This window comes from Lutra lutra, chromosome 10 (assembly GCF_902655055.1).
Source record: "Lutra lutra chromosome 10, mLutLut1.2, whole genome shotgun sequence".
NCBI lineage: Eukaryota > Metazoa > Chordata > Mammalia > Carnivora > Mustelidae > Lutra > Lutra lutra.
Genome location: NC_062287.1, coordinates 13,089,694 through 13,117,005, shown reverse-complemented (window position 1 = coordinate 13,117,005; position 27,312 = coordinate 13,089,694). Strand labels below are relative to the sequence as shown.

At 40.9% G+C, this 27,312-nt stretch overlaps 1 protein-coding gene across 1 annotated transcript in view; it reads left to right on the top strand.

The window, feature by feature from the left end:
* Positions 1-26,567, top strand: part of BUD13 (BUD13 homolog) — a 28,084-nt gene extending 1,517 nt beyond the window's left edge. The window contains exons 2-10 of the mRNA XM_047691709.1: positions 608-701; positions 4,692-4,776; positions 7,623-8,480; positions 10,071-10,375; positions 11,902-12,001; positions 12,535-12,673; positions 12,994-13,178; positions 13,405-13,486; positions 26,172-26,567. Of these exons, the coding sequence (XP_047547665.1) occupies positions 608-701; positions 4,692-4,776; positions 7,623-8,480; positions 10,071-10,375; positions 11,902-12,001; positions 12,535-12,673; positions 12,994-13,178; positions 13,405-13,486; positions 26,172-26,265 (1,942 nt within the window). The 3' untranslated portion in view covers positions 26,266-26,567. The remainder of the gene's footprint in view (positions 1-607; positions 702-4,691; positions 4,777-7,622; positions 8,481-10,070; positions 10,376-11,901; positions 12,002-12,534; positions 12,674-12,993; positions 13,179-13,404; positions 13,487-26,171) is intronic.
* Positions 26,568-27,312: the final 745 nt, after the last annotated feature.

Genomic DNA, 27,312 nt, shown 5'->3' with positions numbered 1-27,312 from the left:
AATTATTTGGACTCGTCTGTAGTTTGTCTAACAAACATTTATTGAATACGTACTTCTATGCCAGTTATTTCAGGGTGTTGAGGATATCACTGTGAATGAGAAGGCAGTCCTATTCAGGTGCTTCTCTTCTTCCCTCAACCCGTTATGCATCCATGGGATACTTTCAATGAAAGTATCAATGAAATTTCATTTCATTTCATTATTCACAAAGAAAATAAATCATATAGTTGTGGGCAGACAGGCTTTAAAGATCTAATTATACAACTATATGAGAAGCTCAAGGAAATTAAATGTAAGTTAGGACTCTTTAAGAATCTTAAGAGTTTCCCATTAAAGAAAGGAGAGTAGGTCAGGCAGAGGGAAGGAACTGAATATGTGAAAACTGATGTGGGAAGAAATTTGGCTCATTCCAGACACCAAAAGATGACCAGCAAGGTAGTAAACTATGGAGACAGTGGTACAAAGTGAAGTTGGCCATATAGGCAAAGACTGGACCTTGTAGAATCTTGTAGGATTTTGAACTTTATCCTAAAATCCATAGATAAGTGTTTGTAGGCTTTTTCCAAGAATGATTCTTCCTTTTTGATCTTTTATTTTTCACATGTAGAATGAGGATTGTGGATGATGATGTGAGCTGGACATCTATTTCCACCACTAAAGCGGAAAAGGAGGAGGATGATGATGATGGAGATTTGCCTGTGGTATGTATCTTTTGAGGCTGTGAGGACTTCTCAACCTTGATTCCAGTACAGGGTAGATTTATATATATATGTATATATGCTGAGGGCAGAAAAGAGATTGACACTTTTCAAAGAGCTGTTTTAAAGTAGTCTTCTTTGATGATGCCTGTAGACTGTTTTCTTTGTTTATGCAGGGCCTCATTAGCCTAGAAATGGGAACTAATCACAGAGAGGCAGGACTTGTAATTGTAATGTTTAATAGTTAGCCATGGTTCGGTTTATTGAAATGTACCTTAAAAACAATGTTCAGGTTCAATTAAAGGAAATTTTTTATTTGTTCCTTTTGTTCATTGATTCAGCTGGTTTAAAATTGTATACTTTTGCTTAAGTACTGAAGATAGGTAAGTTAATAAAATCGAGTGTCTGGACTTTAGAGACCATACCCTAGATGGGAGACTGAATTTCAGATTTCAACAATGTGATAAATAGTGGAGAGACATTTCACATATGCACCGAGTACTGTTAGAGCACTGGAGTAACACATTTTTTAATTCCACTAGGAAATTTTTTTTTTTTTTAAAGATTTTATTTATTTATTTGACAGACAGAGATTACAAGTAGGCAGAGAGGCAGACAGAGAGATAGGTGGAAGCAGGCTCCCTGCAGAGCAGAGAGCCCGATGTGGGGCCCGATCCCAGGACACTGGGACCATGACCTGAGCCGAAGGCAGAGGCTTTAACCCACTGAGCCACCCAGGTGCCCCCCACTAGGAAATTTTTTTAAAGATTTTATTTATTTGAGAGAGAAAACACATACACACACAGACACACACACACACACACACACAAGTTGGAAGGATTGCAAAGGGAGAGGGAGAACAGACTCCCAGGTGAGCCGGGAGCCCTATGACCTGGGGCTCCATCCCAGGACCATGGCATCATGACTGGAGCCCACTGAGCCACCCAGGTGCCCCTCACTGGGAAATTCTAGGAAGGATGTAAATACCTTGAGTTTTGAAGGACCAGTAAGAACTAAGTGGGCAAAAGCATAGGCAAATAATCTTGGATTGGTTCCATCATGGAAACCTTGCTGAGAAACACGGTGAAAAGGAGAGCTGTTGATAGGCTGTATTGCACTAAAAGGTTGTAAAAAAAATGAATTCCAGATGAGTATATTCAGTGTTAATTCCCAGCATATTCTGTAATACATCTTTTAAGAGAAGGTTCATATCAAATAGTGGGGCACCTGGCTGGCTAAGTCGGTGGAACGTGCTGCTCTTGACCTTGGAGTTGTGAATTTGAGTCCCACGTTGGGTTTAAAGATTACTTGAAAAAAAGGGCAGGTGGGAGAGGGGGTGGTGCCTGGGTGGCTGAATCAGTTAAGTGTCTGCTTTTGGCTCAGGTCATGACTCCCAAGGTTCTGGGATCTGAGCCCCACCTAGGACTCCCTGTCACGTAGGGCTTCCTGCTGAGCAGGGGAGTCCACATATCTCTCTTCCTCTCCCTCTGCCCCTGCTCATGTGCTGTCTGTTTTGCTCACTGTCTCTCAAATAAATAAATAAAATCCTTTAAAAAAAAAAAGGAAGAAGGGAAATAATGATCCTAAGGGGCCAATTAATTTGAGTCAGATCCAGTCACTTAATTAATGTTTACAACATTTTTTTTAATTCTTTTTTTTTTTTTAAATTTTATTTATTTATTTATTTATTTGAGAGAGAATGAGTGAGAGAGAGCATGAGAGAGGAGAAGGTCAGAGGGAGAAGCAGACTCCCCAAGGAGCTGGGAGCCTGATGTGGGACTCGATCCTGGAAGTCCGGGATCATGACCTGAGCCTAAGGCAGTCGTTCAACCAACTGAGCCACCCAGGCGCCCTACAACGTTTGTTTTTTTAATGTTATAAAAGCAATACATATTTATTTTAGAATATTTGGGAATTTTAAGGTTTAAAATTTTGAAAAAAATACAATAATCACTTCCCTTTGACTGTCCAGAGGTAGTAACTGCTAACATTTAGATGCGTATGTCTTTAATTCATAGATTATACAGGCTTGTATTTTATTTATTTTTAAAATACGATTGGGATCATACTGAACATATGGTTTTGGAACTTACTCTTTCACTTAGTAATATGTAGTGATTTCATTAGTAAGATTTTAAAATATTCTTTGAGGATGTGACTTTTAATGGTTGCAATGGTAGTTCATTATATGTATTAACTTAACCTGTCCTTTTACTGTATGTATGGATGGTTTTCGGTTTTAAAATACAGTGCTTTGAAAAATATCTCATATAGAAAACATTGTGGAAATCTGTTTATCTCTTTATTCCTATCAAATGGAATTAATAGGTTAGAAACTCTGGTCCTTTTGAGCTGTATTCCCATATTACGTTCCAAAAGGTAGTACCATTTTGTAGTCTCCCTAGAGTTGTTTGAGAATGCCATTTTTCCCATTTCTTCATGAATACTAGAGAATTATTTACAACAACAAAAACAATAGGTTTGAACCTGTGTCGGTTTGGCAGGTGAACAGTGGCACCCAGTTTCTTTGAGAAACAGTGAATAATTTTTCCATATGTTTATCGAGCATTTGTATTTTATGAATTTTGGGGGATTTTTTCCATTGTTTAGAAAATTGGACTTTTTAATTTCTTCATTGATTTATTTGATATTTACATAAGTAAGAACATATTACTTGTTTTACTGTCATAAATATATTTTATTATTTGTCTTTTCACTTATAAGGTTTTGACATTTAAAAATTGTAATTTTTATATAATCAAGTATATTAATTTTCCTTTGTAATACTGTCTTTTGCTCTTATGATTGCCTCAAAACCTGAACAAGGGAGGCTTTTAGCCTCACTGCTCTCTACACTGGTTAAAACAGATCTTGATTATTGAATTCATTTTTGTCACTGCAAGGCCATCATCACCACCAGTACTAACGGCAAAACGATTAGGACAGGCACAATACCGGCGGCAGCACAGGAGTAACGGGTGTAGTTTACTGAGCATTTACCATGTACCAAGCTCTTTAGCTTACATGAATTATCTCATTGAATCCTCATAGAACCTTGAGTCCTACTTTCACAAATGAGGAAATTGAGCTTTAGAGGAAATAATTTGCCAAAGGCTACACAAATATTAAGTGGCAGAGCTGGTGATTTAGATCTCAGTTTATCTTGCTTGAATTCAAGCTTGTGCTTTCCTACCTCAAAACTCGCTTACCTGAGGAATGATGGGAACAGAAAAATAGAGGTGAATTATGATGGGGTTTGGATTTCAGTTCTGCCACTTGCTAGCTGTGACATTGAGAAATCTACGTAACATCTCTGAGTCAAAGTTCTTTATCAGTGTGGAACCTTTCTTTGAGGGCTGTTTTGAGGATTGAGTGCGATAATAAAAGGGAGGGTCTAGGTGAGTGATCATTTATCAAGGATACAAGAAGATTCCATATTTGTTTGGGAATTTGAATGATATGAAGTGTGTTTTTATCCCTTACAGGTTCTGTGATTCTGTGTACTTCTTAGTGACTTCTTTTGGTTGGATCTAAGAAAACCTATGATTGTGATTACCTATAACAGGCTTTGTAAGGAGCCCGAAGCCCTTGATGAGTGATAGGCATGACAGGGAACTTGCCTGTATTTTTACTCTGAATGTAAAAGCAAAAAGGTAAAAGGAATTTAGCTTTTAGCTTATCCATAGCAGTTGTGTACCTGGCAGGTTGATAAAGAAGGTTTGTAATGAAGAAATTCACCTTTGGAGGAAAATTAATCAGTCAGAGAAAGATCTATAATTAAACTATCCAGGGACAATCAGATAAATATCTCAAGGGGCAAACAGAATTGAGGACCACTACATGTGTCTGCCTGTTTTTTTATGGCTGCTTTGGACTTGCATCTGCCACGTACATTAGGAATGGGAATGGTCGTAGCTTTGGGTTCTTGAAACAACAGTGCTCTTTGCCTGGATCCTGTGGATTTTCTCAACATAAGTGTCCTCACTCTGACAGGTGGCTGAGTTTGTGGATGAGCGGCCGGAAGAGGTAAAGCAGATGGAAGCCTTTCGTTCCAGTGCCAAATGGAAGCTTCTGGGAGGTTAGTTTCAACAATGGATAAATCTCAACTTCCCATATATAGGGGAAACCTTTTTTTCTTCTCTGTACTTTTCTTTTAGAGAAACGCATAGTTTGTTTTAGTGTGTCCTTGATCCTGAAAAATATAGTGTGAAAAAGAATTCAGAACTTCTTCACAGGTAGCAAGACATGGGAACTAAGGGACCAAGTATCCCATTTTCTCTTTTATTTTGGCCATTAGGGTTACTGAAGTCAGGAAGTGACTTATTTGGGGACCTTGCAGTAACCATTCCCCTCAGGCCCAAATAGTGGGGCACTTAGTACATAGGCAGGACTTTGGAGGAGTAAATCTTTCTTTGTTCTTCCTTTAGATATTAGTATTTTGCTGTGCGTTATCCTCCTCTTGCCCACTTTATACCCTCTCCCTAGGCTAATAATTTAACTCTCTATTTAAAAATTTTTTGAGTTTTTGAGGATTGGATAAAAGGCACTTGTCATGTTTGAGCAGAGACTAGCCCTATTCTGCTTTGTCTCGGTTTTTCCCCTGCCTGGCATGAAACGGGGATCTTGCTTCTGAATAGCCATTTAACTTTAGTTTACTCTCGACACGTGTTCCTTTTTCATACATGAAGGGTAGAAGAATTAACTCCTAAACAGGACTTGTTCTTTCTCTGTTACACATTTTGCTTATGTTAATTATCCTACAGTTCTGATAAGGAAAAAAAATGCATAACCAAAGAGACAGTTGGCTATAGGTTAGTGATCACCATTGCTTAAGTTAACTTTCAGTACATTATAATGTTTTATGAATAAAAAGTTTATTATCAGTGTATATTCTTTCATCAGAATCTTGTTTACTCTTACTTTTTTCTGCCTTATCCTGTGGTTGTGTTTCTGGTCTTTTCTGTAGTCCTTTTTTCAGAGAGAATCTTCTGGTCTCTGTATTTATAGGTCTAGGAAGTGATACTGAACCCCCCCCCCCCAATAATTCTTTCTCTTCACTCTCACTGCTCCATCCCCGTTTGTCATTGGAAATAGCCTCACTGGTCTCTGATCCTTACTTCCTTTTTATAAATATCACGTAATTTATCAATACCATGGATTAGTTTTGGTGTCGGGTCTCCCTCAGATATCAGTACTCTTCTGTGAGTGGTGATTCCAGTCAGATAGGGCTGTTTCCCAAAGTAAAGGAGTTGACTTGGTTTAATTCATCCACTTAGCAGTTGTTCATTGGGCCCTACCCAGCGTTTGTTTGTATTGGGGCCATGGAGCTCAATGACAAGAAGTAGAGGGAGAGGAGAAACTGGATTTTGGCAGTGTCCTGAGTTGCTGTAAACATTTCATTCCCTTATAACTTTGAAAACTGGAAGTTTCAAACTCTTTTGTGAACTACCTATTTTAAAAGTTTGCGGGGCTCCTGGGTGGCTCAGTGGGTTAAGCCTCTGCCTTCGGCTCAGGTCATGATCCCAGGGTCCTGGGATCGAGCCCCGCATCGGGCTCTCTGCTCAGCGGGGAGCCTGCTTCCCCCTCTCTCTCTGCCTGCCTCTCTGCCTACTTGCGATCTCTCTCTCTCTGTCAAATAAATAAATAAAATCTTTTTTTTTTTTTTAAAGATTTTATTTATTTATTTGACAGAGAGAGATCACAAGCAGGCAGAGAGGCAGTCAGAGAGAGAGGAGGAAGCAGGCTCCCCGCTGAGCAGAGAGCCCGATGCGGGGCTCGATCCCAGGACCCTGGGATCATGACCTGAGCCGAAGGCAGCGGCTTAACCCACTGAGCCACCCAGGCGCCCCAATAAATAAAATCTTAAAAAAAAAAAAAAGGAAAAGAGTTTGCACATGGACTCTGGAGTCTGATGGATCTGGACTGGATCCCCCACCACTCTACCACATCGTAACAGTATGACTTTGGCAGTTTGACTTAATCTTTCTCAGGATTCACTTCTTCATCTATAAAATGAAGGATAATAGTATTTGTCTTTCAGGTTTGTTGTGAGAATTAAGTGAGGGAATCTATATAAACCGTTGGCTTGTAGTAGGTGATGAGGAAATGCTGATCCCTCTTTTTATCTGGTGATCTCCCCCCAGTAAGGAGCATAGGGATGTGGATTAAATAGTTAACAGTATTTCATTTTGATGGGGGCACAGGCTTAGTTAGTTTGCCCTTTGAAAGAAGAATGAATATGAACTGTATGTTATCTAGTCTGAATATCAGTAGGAGCCTCTGGGAGTTCTGCACAGACATGGTTTTAAGAATAGCATTGGATCGGGGCGCCTGGGTGGCTCAGTGGGTTAAGCCGCTGCCTTCGGCTCAGGTCATGATCCCTGGGTCCTGGGATCGAGCCCCGCATCAGGCTCTCTGCTCAGCAGGGAGCCTGCTTCCCTTCCTCTCTCTCTGCCTGCCTCTCTGCCTACTTGTGATCTCTCTCTGTCAAATAAATAAATAAAAATCTTAGGGAAAAAAAAAAAGAATAGCATTGGATCGACAGCTAGAGGATCAGGGTGTTAGCCTATCTCCTTATCTTAGTGGTTGTGACTTTCCTTAAGAAATCACTCATCTTCTTGGAGCCTCTGTTTTCATGTCTGTGAAACAGGGATACCTGCCCTGATGGCATAATATAATACCATATTGTACCAGCCCAAGGTATAATATGAAAAATGCATTTAAATGGCTTATTAGGCAAATACAAGAGGTTATCTTCATGGTATTCATGAGTGCTGGTTGACTGCCCCTACGCAAAAGAGCTGGGCAGACCTGGGATTTCCGAGTTGTTTTGACATGTGTGCTGCCAGGGCATCTTTTGAAACTTTGAGTACGAGGGGTGAATAGAGCACCTGTGGGATGTAACTCTTTGCCCTTTGTGTTTAGGCCACAGCGAAGATCTACCCTCACACAGACACTTCCGTCACGACACCCCGGATTCATCTCCCCCCAGGAGGGTCCGTCACGACACTCCGGATTCATCTCCCCCCAGGAGGGTCCGTCACGACACCCCGGATTCATCACCCCCCAGGAGAGTCCGTCACGACACCCCAGATTCCTCTCCCCCCAGGAGGGTCCGTCATGACACCCCAGATTCGTCTCCCCCCAGGAGGGTCCGTCACGACACCCCGGATTCATCCCCCCCAAGGAGAGTCCGTCACGACACCCCAGATTCCTCTCCCCCCAGGAGGGTCCGTCACGATACCCCGGATTCCTCTCCCCCCAGGAGGGTCCGTCATGACACCCCAGATTCATCTCCCCCCAGGAGGGTCCGTCACGACACCCCAGACCCATCTCCTCCCAGGAGGGCCCATCGTGCTTCTCTGGATCCTTCTCCCCTCAGGAAGCCTCATCGTCACTCTTCAGGTGTGTCTCCTAGGAAAGCCCATCACGACACACCAGATCCATCTCTTCCTAGGAGGGCCCATCACAGTTCCTCAGATAGCTCTTTTCCCAGAAGGGGCCGAAATAGCTCTCCTGACACATCTCAACCGAGAAGGACTCTTGACTCCTTGGACACATGGCAGCTCAGGAGGGCCCACCATGACTCCCCTGATTTGGCTGATAATGCAAGAACCAGAAGCAGTAAAGCCCCGGAAAGAGCCTCCAGCAAAACTTCTCCACATTGGAAGGAGCCGGGACCATCTCCTGCATCACTCCCAAAGAAAAGCAAGTATGAGTATAACTCCAATGTCTCTCCTCCACGAAAAAAGCAAGCAAAATCTCATAAGCATGATTCTAAAGGTAAGCATTTGATTGCCCATAAGAGGGAATGAACCCCTGGGTGCTTTCTTTTGGACCTCTTACTTGTGGTCTTTAGAAACGAGAATGGTATTTTTTGGAGTTTTAAAAACTATAGGGAAGTGGGAAGAGGTTGGGCTGAGGAGAGTTAAAATTTACAGGGTCAAGGAGGACGTTTTTATATTTTTTTTCCTTTTTCTCCCTACCCCATAAGAAGATACTATATGTCTGATGTAGAAATTTCATAGTGTATAGAGATGCATAAAGAAGTAGAAGGAAAGGGACGCCTGGGTGGCTCAGTTGGTTAAGCAGCTGCCTTCGGCTCAGGTCATGATCCCAGCGTCCTGGGATCGACTCCCGCATCGGGCTCCTTGCTCAGCAGGAGCCTGCTTCTCCCTCTGTCTCTGCCTGCCATTCTGTCTGCCTGTGCTTGCTCTCTCTCCCTCTCTCTCTGACAAATAAATAAAATCTTAAAAAAAAAAAAAAAGTAGAAGGAAAGTTATACAAAATTCTGTCATTCAGAGCCATTCACTCTTTGTGTTGTGGCCAATGGTCTATTTTCTATGCACTTTTTATGTAGTTAAGCCCTTTCTATGTAGTATATACATGTAGTAGGTATAATTTTGCCTGTTTTTTTCACTTAACGTTGTCTTCCCTGTGTCATAAAAAACATCACTTTGTCGGTATGATCTTTATTGGTGTTCTGTTACATAAATGTGCTTAACCATTTCCTTAATGCTGCATATTTTAGGTTATTTCTAAATTTTTGCTTTTATAATTTTAAAATGAACCTTGTACATAAATCACTTCCCCATTCTGGATTATTTCCTTATCTACTTTTAGTTGGATTTCCTGGAAATGTAAGTACTTCTAGATAAGTTTCCTAGAAAACTAAGGAGAAATTGACTTACCGAGTAAGAGGGATAAATATTTTTAAGACTTTTTTTTTTTTTTAAAGACCATTGCAGATTGCCTGTTTTGGACTTGATTTATGATGTTTCTGTCTACAACTCAGGCCTGTGTAGTGAGATTCGTTTACTCAGTCTTTGTCCCTAGGTCTTGTTTTCTTTTCTTTCTTTCTTTTTTTTTTTTTTTTTTTTTGAGGATTTTATTTGAGAGAGAGCATGCGCCTGCCCCAGCATGAGTGGGGGGGAGGGGCAGAGGGAGAGGAAGAAAGAGACTTCTCCTGACTCTCCCATTGTAGGGAGCCTTGCTGAGCTGAAGGCAGATGGTTAACCAACTGAGCCACCCAGGTATATTCTAGGTAGTTTTTTAACTTTTGCCACATCACTGAAATCTGAGTGCAAGTTGTTTTGCCCATTCTGTGTTCAGATAAATATGACATAGGTGAGTATATTGAGGTTTTACATGCTAGTCACAGTCACTAGTAGCTTGGGAATAGATCCCCACATCCTACTTGTTGGTTTTGAAAGTTGTCCCTGACTCTGCTCTTCTCCTGTGTCATTTGCACTTGTGTTTAGGTGAGTGATAGCTCTTTAGAGGAGGACTGAATGAATATTGAATATTAGCTTGGTAAGTTCTGTTTTTAAGATTCTGCCAAGGGGATTAAAGACTTCATTTTTTAATTTCTAGACTCTTCCCCCAGCCATAGGAAGTTTCACACAAGCTCTTCACCTAGGAGACATCTGAGTCACACGTTGGATTCTTCCTCCTATGCAAGTGACAGTCGGAAAGCCTCAGATTCAGATCTTTCTCCTCCTCGACATAAACAAAATTCAGGGCACAGAGATTCTGACTCCGATCTGTCACCTCCACGAAATAGACCTACACGTCGGAGCTCTGATTCTGACCTGTCTCCACCAAGGAGGAAACAGAGGGTCCAATCTTCTGATTCTGATCTGTCTCCACCTCGAAGGAGTCAGCCTCTAGAAAAGAAGGTAGGAATTTTCAGGAGCCATATCCTTTCCTTAGAGTGACTTCTGTTTCCTAGCTATGTACATGTCTCAGATATACAAATCAGAGAGGGAGGAGGTAGCTCCTAATGGCATAGTAAATCTAGTGTAGAGTTACCTCTAGAGCTCTTTGCTTCTCTCTGAGGCCAGGACTGCCTATAACCCAGCCGAGATGAACTTGCAAACACCAGGTTTCCTAAGTGCCTTCTGCCTTTCTAGCCTCTTAATTCCACAAATCTCATTTTTTAATATGTTAGGAAAAACTTCCTGTGAACTGAGAACTGTAGTTTACCGGGTAGAGTTCAGAGTACAAACCTTGTGTTAATCGGGCCATACATTTGAGTCCTACTTCTTCAACTGCTCTTTGTGATATTGGGCTAAGCTATGGAATATCTCTAACCCCCAGCTTATTCATCTGTAAAACGTGGATAATAGTAGTATGTACTTCATAAGGTTACTGTGAGAGTCAAACGAGTCAGGGTAAATAAAACTTAGCACAGTGCCCAGGCAACGTGAGACATTAGCCTAAGCAATTTTTATTATAAATTGGACTGCGGGTCTGTGTATCCAGAGCTTAAAGAGAGGCATTTAAAATATAAAACAACTTTTAGAAATCATGCCAACTGGGAAGTCAGTGTTTTGTTTCATTTTAAATCTGTGATAAAGCATGAATTGCCCAGAGCATCCACATGAACTCTGAGCAATTGTTTTGTAAAGCACACTGGTGCTTGGGACAGAATCTTACTCCAGTGAGCTGGATAAGAAACAGGAATAGAGCCTGCAGTGTGCACATTTCCCTCCAACCCAGACTTTCTAGGTAGGTCTCCTCTGTCACCCACATGGTCCTTGTTGGCTGTCCCAGACTCAGGAATTGGGGTTCTTCTCTTTTGGGGAAAAGAGGTTTGTGTGGCAACTGGACCCTTTGACATTTTATGTGTTGTTTACTTCATGGACAATTTCATAGTAATCAAATTGAGTACATAGCACATGATACACTCTGTACTCCATTTGTGGGTCGGTTGTTTATCTTGATATGAAATGGAGTTTAATAAAAAAGGTTTGATCTGGTCATAACTTGTCATGATCCTAAAATTTATCCACAATTGAAGGACCTTGGATTTGCTTGAGTTTGTAGTTGAAATGAAATATTTTATCAGTGTGGGTCTCTACTGGAGAGCTTAGAGCTTGATACGGGTTTCTGATCAGGTGACCTGAGAGTGTGGCTTCATGTGTGCAGTTTATATACTGAAAAGTCGGAAATATATGCTATGCTTTTTCTTTAATATTCTCTTGGTTTGTGTTTCTGTTTATTCTTAAAACTTGATAGTACAATTAATTTGCCATCAAATTCAATTTTATTTCTTGTTTATTTTGTGAATCTTGTTATCAGTAAAGAGAATACAAGGCTAGAGTTTTTTTTTGGTTATTGCTAATCATCAGGCAAAAATGCACCTGGAGTGTGCTGCTACATTGTTTCATTAATGTTGGGTGCTCCCTTTTCCATTGCATAGGCTGCATACATGTATTCCGGGGCTAAAACTGGGTTGGTGTTGGCTGACGTGCACCGAGAGGAGCAGGAGCTCAAGAAACGGGAAACCCTGGCGTTTGAAGGTAAAAATGTGAAAGTGCAGAGACCATTCAAGGCGCATGTAGATTTTATTATTATTATTTTTAAAGATTTTATTTATTTATTTGACAGAGAGAGACACAGTGAGAGAGGGAACACAAGCAGGGGGTAGTGGGAGAGGGAGAAGCAGGCCTCCCGCTGAGTAGGGAACCGAATGCGGGGCTCAATCCCAGGACCCTGGGATTATAACCCGAGCCAAAGGCAGATGCTTAACAACTGAGCCACCCAGGTGCCCCTTATTATTATTTTTTTAATATAGCTTATTGGACCTGATATTTTAAACTTTTAATTTTACTAAATTTCAGCTCTGGTTTTTTGCATTATTCTAACTTCTTAGTGGGCCCAAGGGGTTCTTTTCCTTCTTGAAAAAGGTTAGATATTGGTAGGAACTATTGTAGTCTGGCTGCAAAAGTTTTTATCCGGCATCAGAATCCCAAGTGGTTGATTTCAACTGTTAGAATTATTTCTGATTTTGATACCTGGTATTTATCTTTAAAAGCAGAATTTTCCTTTGCAGCTGAATCCCAGTATGCTGAAACTGTATTTCGAGATAAATCTGGCCGTAAGAGGAATTTGAAACTGGAACGTTTAGAGCAAAGGAGAAAAGCAGAGAAGGACTCGGAGAGGGACGAGCTGTATGCTCAGTGGGGAAAAGGGTAAGAGAGCGACCGAAAGGAGGAATAAGACTGCGCTCAGACTGGAGAAGCTCATTCTCTACTTTTCTGATCAGCTAGTTCATTGCTGTGCCTTCAGAGCTCTTTCAGGAATGGAAAATTCAGTGTGTTCAATCTCCTTTCTAAGAAACTGATGGATTCCACGCTTTCAGTTGGTGTTCTAGGAATTTTACTCCTTAAAATATTTGGCCTATGCTGCTAGAAAAAGGAGATTCTCTCCAAATGTAGTCGTATGGTCTGTCTCAGTGTAAGAGGGGAAATGTTACACAGGGTAGCAGACACTCTTGATTCTTTTCGTCCAGGCTAGCCCAGAGCCGGCAGCAGCAACAAAACGTGGAGGACGCAGTGAAGGAAATGCAGAAGCCTCTGGCCCGCTATATTGATGATGAAGATCTGGACCGGATGCTGAGAGAACAGGAGAGAGAGGGGGACCCCATGGCTAGCTTTATCAAGAAGAGTAAAGCCAAGGAGAATAAGAATAAGAAAGGTGAGCCTTTCAGGACTCACCAGAGATGGAGGTGATTTGTGGAAGGAGAGAGGGTCTTTAGCTGGGCACATGTGTGGGCTTTCCCATATGGTTCTAGGTTCCTTGTGTTTGGGAATTTGGGCTCAGCTCATAGAGATTTCTGTATAACATTTTTTGTTACCTCTGCCACCCAGCTCTGAAGTGAGTTAGATAACTGACTTCTTTTCTCTTTCTCTTCTCTCACTAGTGAGACCTCGATACAGTGGTCCCGCACCACCTCCCAACAGATTCAATATCTGGCCTGGATATCGCTGGGACGGAGTGGACAGGTAAGCCTGAATGTTTCCCACGTTTTTGTTTTCTCTTCCATCTGGCCCTAACTTCCCCTAACTGTTCTTAAATTACTCTCCCTCACTCTCTGTTCTAAGCACAAAGTTAATGACACGCAGTTTGCTTGCTTTTGTTTCTAAGGTCCCCACATGCCATTTCTCATGCTTAGAATACTCCTCCTCCTCCTTTTTTATTCCTTCTCAAAGCTTTTTAAAGCTCTGGACAAATAACTCTGGTGCTGCCGATAGGATAACCCCCCTTTTTTTTTTTTTAAGATTTTATTTATTTATTTGAGAGAGAGACAGTGAGAGAGAGCATGAGAGGTGAGAAGGTCAGAGGGAGAAGCAGACTCCCCATGGAGCTGGGAGCCTGATGTGGGACTTGATCCCGGGACTCCGGGACTGTGACCTAAGCCGAAGACAGTTGCTTAACCAACTGAGCCACTCAAGCGCCGTACCCTTTGTTTTTGACATTGGTCACTTTGAGGGATATTTTCTAAGGTTTAGAGGGGATGAGTGATGGGTGAGAGTCTGGAGTCTTTTTTGTGTAATATCTTTAAAATGTAGTTCTTGAAAAAAAAATATATATAGTTCTTGAACCTTCTCTTCAGTGCCTTAGGAGTGAGCTACTTACAGTGTCTCACTGACCCCTATGACCAGCATCTACCCATATACACTAACTTTCAGTCTGTTAGCATGATGACTTAAATGTGCTTCTGTCCAAAGTCTGTCCCTTGTTTACATGTTAGAGCCCATCTCCTCTTGCCTACTAAAGGACATTGTTCTAGCATTTAGCCTGGTGATTCTCAAACTTTTTGATCTCAAGACCCCTTTATACTCTTAAAAATTGCTGAGGACCCCCAAAAAAACTTTTTATGTGGAATATGTCCTTTAATATTTACTATATTAGAAACTGAACTGAGATGTTTAAAAAGTGTTTATTCGTTCATTAAAAACTTAATAAAGATGGGGCACCTGGGTGGCTCATTGGGTTAAACCTCTGCCTTTGGTCCAGGTCATGATCTTGGGGTCCTGGGATCGAGCCCTGCATCAGGCTCTCTGCTTGGCAGGGAGCCTGCTTCTCTTTCTCTCTGCCTGCTTCTCTGCCTACTTGTGATCTCTCTCTCTCTGTCAAATAAATAAATAAAATCTTAAAAAAAACAAAACTTAAGCCATTATGCTAACATAATTGCCACATTTTTAAAGAAAAATAACATTCTCCAAACAAAGCAAGTAGAAGAATGGCATTGATTAGCATTTTTGTAAATCTCATTCATGTTTGGCTTAATACCAGATAGCAGGATTCTGCATTGAGTCTTTTGCACTATGTTAATTGAAGAAATTGAAGAAAATTTAGCTTTAGAAAATTCAGCCTTATCCGTAGGTAGTTAGAAAAGGAAGGCATATTATGGTGGGGTTTTTTGTTTGTTTGTTTTTTTGTTTGTTTGTTTGTTTTTTGGTATTATATGTTTTGATTAAAAACTCAGCAACTGATAGTTTCTTAGATGTGATTTGTAATATGGTATCTGGAACCATATAAAAAAACTTGCCGTACTGTTATGTTAAAATCCATTTTTTTCTCCTATTTTGGATGAATCTTTTCCTGGTGCATGATTTTATAACATGATTTTATAACATGGTCATTTGGAAAATACGGGTTTGCTGAGTTTTTCAGACCTGCCAAATGTTGATGCTACACACCGTCAATCTTATATTTGTTAACATTACTTGTTCTCATCACCAAAATCTTTAATGGGAAGCTAGGGTTCATGGTGGCAGATGAGTGTTTTTTGAAATTCCTAATTTATGCTTAAAAGCTTGAATTTTTCATTATGACAAATATCATTGTATTTATTATGTTATTATAGTGAAGCTCACTTTGTACAGTAGCTTTTTTGTAGATTGCATCAGATTTTGTACGTAGAGGGTCAGGTCATCTATGAATGTAGACAGTTTTACTTCTTCCTTTCCAACCCAAATGTCCTTTGTTCTTTTTCTGACCTTATCGCACTAACTAGAACTTCAGTGCAGATGTTGAATAGAAGTAGTAAGAGACAACTCTGTCTTCCTAATCTTTAGAAGAACGTCAGTCTTTTGCCATTAAATATGTTGTAAGCTATAGGTTTTTTGTAGATTCCCTTTACTGAGTTGAGAAGGTTGCTTTCTGTTCGCAGTTTGCTGAGAGTTTTTTTTCCTAGAAATTTGTGTTGGATTTTGGTTCATTCTTTGATCCATGAGTTACTTAGGATCCAGTGAGTTACATTGTTTAATTAAGGAACTTAGGATCCATTGAGTTACATTGTTTAATTCTAAACATTTAGACATTTCTGGATATCTCACTGTTACTGACTTCCAGTTTAATTCTCTTGAGGTCAGAGGATATACTCCATAATATTTTGATCTTTTTTTTTTTTTTAAAAGATTTTATTTATATATTTGACAGAGATCACAAGTAGACAGAGAGGCAGGCAGAGAGAGAGAGAGAGAGAGAGAGAGAGAGAGAGAAGCAGGCTCCTTGCTGAGCAGAGAGCCCGATGCGGAACTCGATCCCAGGACCCTGAGATCATGACCTGAGCCGAAGGCAGCGGCTTAAACCACTGAGCCACCCAGGCGCCCATGATCTTATTGAAATTTATTAAGCTGCATTTTATGGCCCACTATGTAGTTTACCTAGGTGAATAATCTATTTGCATTTGAGGATAATATGTATTCTGTAGTTGTAGGGGGAGCTGTTTTGAAAATTATTTTTTGAAAACAAACTTTATTGGGTCACCTGGGTGGCTCAGTGGGTTAAAGCTTCTGCCTTCGGCTCAGGTCATGATCCCAGGGTCCTGGGATTGAGCCCCGCATCAGGCTCTCTGCTCAGCAGGGAGCCTACTTCTTCCTCTCTGCCTACTTGTGATCTCTGTCTGTCAAATAAATAAATAAAAAATCTTAAAAAAAAAAAAAACTTTGTTTCTTAATGATTGTGGATTTATAGAAAATTTGCAGATAGTATGAAGAATTCCTGTGCACCCCTCATCCAGTTTTATTACTACTCATTACATCACTGTGGTACAATTTATCAGACCCAACATTCATATGTTATTAGTATACCAAATTTTACTTGGGTTTCACCAGTTTTCCCACTAAAGTCCTTTTTCTGTTCCAGTTCAGGATCCCACATTGCATGTAACTGTCATTCTCTTTAGTCTTCTGTGATCTGTGACAGTTTCAGTCTTTGCTCTTTGTGATCCTGTCAGTTTTTTGGAATATGGTCAGTTATTTTGTAGAATGTCCCTCAAATTGGGTTCATTTGTTGTTTTTCTCATGGTTTGACTGAGGTTATTTGTTTTTGGAAAGAATACTACAGTGAAGTAGTGCCCTTCTCATCAAATCATTTTAACCAGTCCATCACAGGACATCCCTTGTGATGCTGACCTTAATCACTTGGTTAAGGTAGTCAGCGTTTGCCAGTTTCAACACTTTGAAGTTACTCATTGGCGCCTGGGTGGCTCAGTTGGTTAAGTGTCTGCTTTCGGCTCAGGTCATGTTCCCAGGGTCCTAGGATCGAGCCCCACATCAGGCTCCCTGCTTGGCGGGGAGCCTACTTCTGCCTCTGCCTGCTGCTCCCCCTGCTTGTGCTCTCTCTCGCTATCTCTGTCGCTCACATAAATAAATAAAATCTTTTAAAAAAAATGAAGTTATTCATTTTCCCTTTCTGTACTCTGCTCTCTAGAAATGTCGCTAAGTGCAACTTGCATGCAAAAGGCAACCTATGGGTGGGATATCTACGTATAATATTTGGACTTTTTCTATAAGGATTTGTTTCATCACCCCATTTAGTCAGTTACTTTTTTTTGCCAGTAATGAGTCATACATATTTTACACTGTTGTAATCTAGTAATATATTATTTATTTTGTCGCTCAGATTGTTCTCTTCTTTAGCCCCTGGGAGTTCTTTAAGGTGTCCCTTTTGTGCGCCCTATCCTTTTATTTTTTGAGCACTCCCTGGCTTTCTGATACTGCAGGATGCTCCAGACTCATCTTGTGCTTTCCCTGTCCCAGCTTTAGAATTGGCCATTTCTCCAAGGGGCCCTGACTACTTTTAATAGATAGTGGTATTTAGAAACTAAGATCTGCCTTGTAGAAGTACTTGTTGGTACTTGGGTGTCCTTGTTTCTAGGCCCTGTCAGCAGAGCTCGGTAGTATGTGTCTAGTAATTCATGTATATACACATATCTGTCATCATTTCTGTACCTGCTTATGTATGTGTCTGTAAACATACATGTTTATATATACAGATACATGAGTATAAGTTCATACTCCTGTAACCTACTGTAATTCAGTATTACCTTTTCTACTTGCTTATCTATAACTTTCCCCTCCAACATTGTGAAACCTGGCACCCACCAGCTACCATCCATTTTACTTACCTCAGTATACATGTAAAACAGCTTCAGAATTGAGAAACGAAATGAGAAACAGATTTCCAGCTCAAGTACAGTATTTATGTGTAGTTACTTTTGTTCTTACCCTTAAATTTCTGGGGAGAGTACCATTTTCCAGCATAACTTAAAGGGTCAACTCTCTGCCTCCCCACCCCGTACTACTGTGTCATACATTTGTAATAAAGGTAGATTCATTTGTCATAGTCTGCAGTCTGTCCTGGGTCTCCTGACATCCTGGGTCATTTTTCCTTTTTAGAGTTTGCTTATGTTAGTGTTAAGTTTTTTTATGGTGTATAGTTCTGTGGGGTTTGACAAATGCAGAGTCATTCATTCGCCACCCTAGTACCATACAGAAAGTCCCATCATCCTAAAATTTTCTCTGCAAGTCCTCTTTCAGTCAGTTACACCCCTCCACCAAACCCTTGTGATTAGTGTTCTGTTTGCTCTTCCTGTAGTTTTGCCTTTTTCAGAGTGTCGCATGTATAGAAGCATACAATATGTAGCCTCTCGAGTCTGACTTCTTGCGCTTAGCAAAATGCACCTAAGATTCATCCATGTTCTTGCATGAATAGCCCGTTGTATGGATGCACCAGTTTGTTTATTCCCCATCTTTGTTGCTCTTTGTTGCATCTTTGTTGCTCCCAGTTTTTAGCGACTGTGAATAAAGCTGCAATAAACATTTGTGTATAGAGTTTTACATGGACATAGTTTTCAGTTTACTTGTGAAGTGCCCACTGATGGCTGGGTTGTATGGTGAGACTGTGTTGAACTTTGTAAGAAGTGACCAGTTGTCTTCCAATTGCCTATACCATTTTATATTACACCAGAGAATGAGGATTCCTGTTGCTCCGTGTCCTTGCCAGCCTTTGGTATTATCAGTGTTTTGGATTTTAGGTGCGCGCATTTAGTATTGGATTTTAATTGCTCTGTTATTTTAGCTAAGCCTCCGCAGTTTTTTTTTTTTTTTTTTAAGTGTTTGCTCTAAGGATTATAGTATGTATCTTTAACTTATGGCCTGCTGAAAGTTGTAACTACTGTTTCACAGAAAATGTAAGAGCCTTGTAAAACTGAAGTTCCACTTACCCTCTGTTCTATGTGCTATTGTTGTCATAGATAAAACGTAAATGGTATGGGTCTCACAATACAGTGTTCTAATTTTTAATTCACAGTTACTAAAAAAAAACCCTAAGAAAACAACAAAATGTATAGGTGTTAGTATTTAACTCGTATACTTAACCATTTCTGGTGCTCTTTTTTCTTTCCTCTGAACAACTTTTAATATTCCTTTAGTGCACGTTTATTGGCAACAAATTCAATTTTTGTTGATCTGAGAATGTCTTTATTTCACCTTTATTTTTCAAAACTTTAATTTTGAAATAATTTAGATAAGAATTCAAAAAAATAATACAGTGTGTTACCCAGCTGCCCCAATTGATAATCTTATATAACCATAGTACATTACCAAAATAAGGAAATTTACTTTGGCACAATTCTATTAAATTAGAGTCCTTTTTCTCACCTTCATTTCTTTTTTTTTTTTTTTTTTTTTTATAAGGTCTTACTTATTTATTTGACAGAGATCACAAGTAGGCAGAGAAGCAGGCAGAGAGAGAGGAAGGGAAGCAGAGAGCCCGATGCGGGGCTCAATCCTAGGACCCTGGGATCATGACCTGAGCTGAAGGCAGAGGCTTTAAACCACTGAGCCACCCTCTGTTCATTTTTCTATCACCATTTTTCTCTTTAAGATCGCATAGTTACTGTTGATCTGTTTTCAAGTTCTTTGATTTTCTGCTTCTCCAATCTGTTAAGTGCATGCAGTAGATTTTTTTTACTGATTTTTTTCAACTCTAGAATTTCTGTTTATTGGTTTATATTTCTTTGCTGAGATATTCCATCTGTTCATTCGTTTATGAGACATTTCCCTCTTCCTTGAGAATATTCATAATTAGTGCTTTAAAGTCCTGTGTGCTAATTGCAACATTTGGGTCACCTCAGGATTGGTTTCTCTTAATAGCTTTTTCTTGAGTTTGATTACATTTTACTATTTCTTTACATGTCTGGTCATTTTTTAACATACACTGGACACTAAGTGGTCCATAATAGGGACGTTGAATTCTGTTAGATTCTTCTGAAGTATGTTGATTTTTATTCTAGCGGACAGTTAATGTGGGTGTGTTTGAACTCCAAGCACTGTCTTCTTTGCCGCGGGCAGCAGTTACGCTTTCTGCTCAGTTCTTTCAATTTCTAGCTGCTGCTTTTTCATCTGGCCCAATGCGATTTTCCTTGCACAAGCACAGTTTAGCAGTTGGCTAATAGATTCTGGGGTTCGTGTGTTTTGTAGTTCCCTCCCTTTCAGAGTTTCCTCCCTGATTTTTCCAGCTGCTCTGCGTCTTCGCGCTGACATCTCTAGCTCACAAGCCTGTGGCTTTTTGCTTCCAGGGGCTGTTCAGGTTGGGAAATACCCTCTGGCAGAAAGCCTCACAAATCTCTTTTCACACATAGATTCCCATCCAGGTTCTGCCTGCCTTTTGGTCACTTTCCCAGGCCTTCAAATAATTTCAAATGCTTGCAATTTTATATTTTGTCCGGATTTTATAATTGCGATCCAAGGGGAGATTAGCCTGCTCAGGTTCCTCTGCCGCGACTGAAATTCTTGCCCCACCTCATATGGGTTCAAGGCATTGTTCTTCGGTCCCTCACGGTGCCCTTGAAATCTGAGACTCTAGTTCCTGATTTTGGCAGGTATCCGCAGGGTGGCTGTGGTTTCAGGTTCACTTACTGCTTCTAGTTTGCAGCTCGCCTGATACCGGCTCTTTGGCAGTGGGATTATCTTTCAGAATGCTCATTTGCAGTCAGAAGTAGATCTTCTTATAGCCACACCCTAAAGATGCTCCCTGCTACACTGACGCCCGCCCTCTTTTTTTTCTATTAAAAAAAAAATTTCTGTGTCCAAACTCAGAATTCTCCCTGACCTCATATTTTCCTGGTGTCTAATCTGTCTCCAGCTCTCCCAGTAGTGTTCTTCCACGTTTTTCCCCCCTAGATCTTTCCTTTTAGTTCTCTTTCTCATCTCTGCTTTCTTTCTGATTATTCATCCTTTCGTCACCATTTCTGGTTTTGTCTGGTTTTGACCCATGGCATGTGAACATTTATGGAACAGATCTGTAGTTGGAAAAACCCATAAGGTCCACGAATCTAATTCTATTATTAGTTAAAAGACAAACACCGAGGCTCAGATAAATTGAACGACTTAACTGGAATTATTTAGTTCACCTGAAAAAGCTGGAATTAGAATCCTGGGCCCTAGATTCTCTAGTCCAAGACTTTTCCACTGTGAGTGCTCTTGCAGGTTGTTTTTTTTTTTATTTTTTTTTTTATTTTTTAAATTCTGTAGGGTTTGGTTTTTTATCCTTCTGTCCTTATCTGTATGATCATATTAGTGTTGGCTCTCTTAAGTATTTATTCCTCAGGGCAAAAAACATTGGTTTTCTTGGTGTTCTAGCATATCCTGCATGCTTCTAAGGTTAGACATGGAGCCGTTTATAGTAAGCTTACCTTCTTAAAACATTCCATTACTTACCCTACTCATCCTTTATTGAAGGTGTGAGGAAAGAGGGAAGCCTGTTACCTCAATCAGTTTAGTAACACTCAGCAGAGATGTGATTACTTTAAGCAGCTGTGTGCTATGTGCCAGGTTCTCACAATTAGTGAGATACAGTCCCTGAGCCTAGGAACTCACTTTCCGTCTAGAGGAGAAAGACAAGTAAATAATTTCAGTGGTACTTGCTAGATATTATAGAGGATTTTCAAGGTGCTTTGGGAGAGTAGGATTCAGCCTAAGGAGAGTGTGGTCAGGGAAGGCTTCCTGGATCATACGTGAGCTTAGTCTTAAGCGGGGGTGTCAGTCACCAGACAACAGAAGGAAAGGGAGGAGGTGTAAGGAAGAGGGCCCTTTATGTGTAAAGTCACAAGAATATAGAACATCGTAGTGTTATGGAGGGGCCTTCATAAGCAGTTCGCTGTTGTTGGATAGCCTGAAATGTAGAGTGGAGTGTATGAGATGGACTGGAAAGGTGAGTAGGGACCTGGTCACAATAGGCTTTGGAAGCATTTCTGAGGAGTGGTCTTCACTCTAAAGGCAAAGGAGAGCCACTGAAGGATTAACTGCTCCGCATTTTGGATAGAGGCATCGTTATGGCAGTAATCTGAAAAACACGTGAAAGGCGCAGGTCTGGAAGTAGAGAGACGAGGTACAGGCTGTTGCAGTAGGTCAGGGTGCAGGAGACAGGTCTGAACTGTGGCAGTGGGAGCGGAATGGAGAGAGGAGGGTGCGCAAGTGTTCACGGGAGAAGGTGGCAGGATCTGGTGGCTGACTTGGGGAGAGGGAGGAATCACTGCATTTGGCAATAACGAAGGTCACTGGTGACCTGAAAGAGTGCTAGCTCTGTGGCGTGGTGACACAAAAGCCAGGGTTTAATGTGTTAAGGAGTGAATGGAAAGTGAGGAAGTATAGACAGTGAATACAAGCTCTTTTAAGAAGTTTATAGAAGTAGCAGAATTCATAGTATTAAAGGGAGTTGCGGTCTACTCCTTGAAACTCATTACACTCTACTCCTGGTTCTTTTCTCTTATTATTGGTCACCTTTATGAGCTCTCTTCCTCTTCGTACCGCTTTAATGCTGCTAGGGGCTCCATCTCTAACCTTAGCTGTTCTCACTTCATGAGCTCTTTCTCGCTGAATCTTTAGACACACCTTCAGTTACCACCGATATGTATGTGATCCCCAAATCTGTGTCTGCGGTTCAGTCTGGTGTGTATGGCTGCGCACCGGATCGCACTGTTGCTGTGTAGCGGAGGCACCTTAAGTGCAAGGCATTCAGAACTGAGCTCATGAACCTCAGCTCCCCTAACCGGCTCCTCCTCTTATGTTCTGTCCTGCTTAGTGTGGCCTCATTCATCTGGTCCTGAAAATTACTAACCTGCAAGTTAAACTTACCTCCTCCTCCTCTGCTCTTACATAGCGAGCCTGTCACTAAGTCTCCTTTATCGCTGCTTTCATCATCTGTTGCCGATACCCTGTACTAACTTTCCTGCCTCCATTCTCCGTCGGAGGGATCTCTTTGAAATGTGGTTTCTGCTCCTATTTTAAGTCTAACCCTACTGGATGAAATCTGAGCTTTTTAACTCTGTCTCGTGCTATTCCCTTCGTCATACTTTGGCTCTAGCTATGCCAATTTGCCTCTGGTTCCCTCCATGTAGCAAGCTGCTTCTTATTTTTGCACTTTGTTCTTGTTAGTCATTTTGTGCTCTGTCCTGAAATGCTCTCCTGACCTTTCTGGCCTTCCCTACCTCCAACCCTGTGGTTAGCTCTGTCTTTCCAGACTTAGCTTAGGGGCTCCCTCCACAAAACCCTTCCTGACCATTCCCGTTCATCCCTTTCCCAAGTTGAGTGAGATCCCCATTCTGTTTCTAAGATACCCAATGCATATCTCCACCACAGTTTATGCTTTTCATTTCAGTTGTTGGTATAAATGTCAGTATCCTCCACTTGTCGGAGTTCATCAGAACAGCTGCTCTGTCGTACTCATTTTCGTGACACAGTGCCTAGTATCTACAAGCACCTCTCAGAGATGATTGGGGGTCTGATTTCACACCACCACAATTAAGTGAATATGACAGATGAATTTTTTGATTCCCAGTATGATAAAAGTTATATGTATACTATACCATCATTTACTAAGTGTGCAATAGTATTATGTCTATAAAAACCCCCAATGTGTATACCTTAATTAAAAAATACTTAATTGCTAAAAAACGATTAGCATCTTTTGAGCTTTCAGTGAGTCATAATTTTTTTGCTGGTGGAGGGTCCTGCCTCGATGTGGTTGGCTGCTGACTCAGCAGGGTGGAGGTTGCTGAAGGCTGGGGTGGCTGTGCAAGTTCTTAAAATAAGACACCAGTGAGGTTTGTGACATCATGCGACTCTTCCTTTCATGAACAAATTCTCTGTAGTGTGTGATGCTTTTTGATAGCATTTTATCCACAGTAGAACTTCTTTCAGAATTGGAATCCATCCTCTCATACCTTGCTACAGCTTATTAGCTACAGTTATGTAATATTCTGAATTGTTTGTTGTCACTTCAGTGGTCTTCCCAGCATCTTCTCCAGGGGTCAATTCCATTTCAAGAAACTACTTTCTTTGCTCATCTGTCAGAAACAGCTCCTTGTCCAGTCGAGTTTTATCACGAGATAGCAGCGCCTCAGGCCCATCTTCAGGTTCCACTTCTGATCCTGGTTCTCCTGCTGTTTTCACCACATCTGCAGCACCCTTCTCCACCGAAGTCTTGAGCCCTTCCAGGTCTACATGAGGGATGCAATCAGATTCTTCCCAATTCCTATTAAATGTTGATATATTGTCCTCTCCTGTGACTCGCAAATGTTCTTAATGACATCGAGAATGATGAAGCCTTTCAATTTACTTTGTCCCCATCCATCAGAGGAATCACTGTGTATGGCAGTAGTAGCCTTAAAAATAATAAGACTTGAAAGTCAGAATGACTCCTTGATCCATGGGCTGCAGAATGGCTATTGTGTTAGCAGGCAAAAAAAAAAAAAAACCACAACAAAACGTTGTCCATCTCCATCAGAGTTCTTGGGTGACCAGGTGCATTGTTAGTGAAAGGTAATCTTTTGAAAGGAATCTTTTTTAATGAGCAGTAGGTCTGAAAAGTGGACTTAAAATATTTGGGAAACCATGTTGTAAACAGCTGTGCTGTCCTCCAGGCTTTGTTTTTTCATTTACAGAGCTCAGGCAGGGTCGATTTAGTGTATTCTTAAGAGGCCCAGGATTTTTAGAGTGGCAAATGAGCAGTGGCTTCAACTTAAAGTCACTAGCTGCATTAACCCTTTAGCAAGAGTCCGCCTGTCCTTTGAAGCTTTGAAGCCAGGCATTGACTTCCCCTCACTAGCTGTGAAAGTCCTAGAGGCGTCTTCCAGTAGAATACGTTTCATCTACATTGAAAATCTGTTCAGGGGAGCTGACTGTCTTAGCTAGATCTTCTGGACAACTTCGTGCAGCTTCTACACAGGCATCTGCTGCTTTTCCTTCCACTTCTGTGTTATGGAGACAGCTTCTTTCTTAAACCTCACAAACCAGCCCCTCTAGCTTCAAACTTCTCTCTGCAGCTTCCCCACCTCTCTCAGTGTGCACAGATTGGAAAAGCGCTAGGGCCTTGCTCTGGATGAGGCTTTGGCTTAAAGGAATGTTTTAGCTGGTTTGATCCTCTATCCAGACCACTAAAACTTTCTTTATTATCGGCAGGAAGGCTGTTTTGCTTCCTTATCATTTGTATGTTCCTTGGAGTAGCACTTTTCATTTTCTTCCGTAACTTGTCCTTTGTGTTTACAACCTGACTAACTGGCGTGAGAGGTGTAGCTTTTGGCCTGTCTTGGCTTTTGACATGCTTTCCTCACTTGCTTTTGATTTAAAGTGAGATATGTGGCTTTTCCTTTTATATAAACACTTAGAGCCCATTGTAGGATCGTTAATTGGCCTAATTTCAGTATTGTTGTGTCTCAGGGAATGAAGATGCTAGAGGAGAGGGAGAGAAATGGGGGGGATGGCCAGTCAGCAGAACAGTCAGAACACATACAACATTTATTGACCAAGTTTGCCATTTTATAGGGGCACAATTCATGGCACCCCCAGTTTACAACAGTTATATCAAAGATCATTGTTTGAAGATTACCATAGCCAATAATGAGACAGTTTGAAATACTGCAAGAGTTACCAAATGTGACCCAGGCACGAAGTGAGCAAATGCTGTTGGAAAAATGGCGCCGATAGACTTGTTTGATACAGGGTTGCCACAGACCTTCAGTTTGTAAAAAATGCATTCTGAGGTGCGGTAAAGTGAGGTGCAGTTGAATGAGATACGCCTGTAATGAGAATTCACTCAATGCCTGTATGATGAATGGATGAATGATAAGATGCAGCCATCAGCTGAGAGTGCATTGGGCCTGTAGAGTGGTAAATGTTTGAAACAGTTGTCAAGAGTGCTGAAGGGGCTGAACAAAAACTAATAAAAGGATGAGTTATGTATTTTGGCTTTTTGATTCTGTTGCATATGCCTTAAATATTTTCACATGACTGCCTTACTTTCCTCCTTATTCATTAGGTTGTGAACTCTTCTCTTTTTTCAAAAAAAAAAATGTCCAGTTCAGGATTCTGGCTGATCAGTGTGTCTTGATTGCAGATCCAATGGATTTGAGCAGAAGCGCTTTGCCAGGCTCGCCAGCAAGAAGGCGGTGGAGGAACTTGCCTACAAGTGGAGTGTTGAGGATATGTAATTTTTCTGAAGCTGTGGGGTGGCTGTGGGTTGTGGTAGTGGATATAGGGCAGCCAGACATCCAGCTGTAACGGTTGTCTATGCTAATAATCAGGGTCCACATAGACCGGCGACTTGAATGCCAGTTTCGACTGCGGAAGAATATTTTGAGACCTGATGTTCGGACTGAGGCACCTGGCCTTCAGGTGCTCCAACACTGGCTGTTATTGGCCTTCAGAGGAAGTGCTGATTTTTCAGTGTCCCAGGGTTTGTTCTTGGTTAGGGTTTTTGTTTTTTAATAAACATGCATTTATTTTTTCAAAATCATGTTCTTAACTGGGTATTCTGTTTTGGGGAAAAAAGCTAATGATGAACCTCCCATGGATCTTGGAGGGTGGTGGTTGGATTTTTCATTAATCTAGAAAGCAGTGTGAGTAGAAACTTCAGTGATGGGTCCTTCCTCTTAGAAAATACGAATTTGTGCTAGACTTAGGAATAGACATAGCTATTTGGAGACAAGGTATATGATAAAGGTAATGTTACAAATTAGTGGGGAAGAAATAGGTAATGATGTTTAGAAAATTGGCTTATGTATGGATAAAAATGAAGTTGGATCCCTACCTCAAATCGTATAAAAACAAAGACATTCAAAAGCGCTTAAAGATCTAAATGAAAGGTAAAATGTTAAAGCCAGTAGGAAAAATCAGAGAATGTCATTGTGACCTTGGGGTGAGGATAGATTTGTTAAATAATATCCCCAAAGCTCAATCTATAAGATTTGATACCTTCAACTACTTCAAAATTAAAGATTTCTGGTTAACAGAGCATCTCATAGTCAAAGCTAAAGATGTGTATAGATTAGGAGAAAATATTTGCAGTGTTTAAAACCAACAAGGGATTGCATATATAAAAGACTCGCTATAGAAGGAACACAAAGCACAATAGACAAAACACAAAATAAGGGGTGCCTGGGTGGCTCAGTCAGTTAAGCATCTGCTTTTGGCTCAGGTCATGATCTTAGGGTCCTGGGATCAAGCCCCACATCGGGCTCTCTGCTCAACAAGCAGTC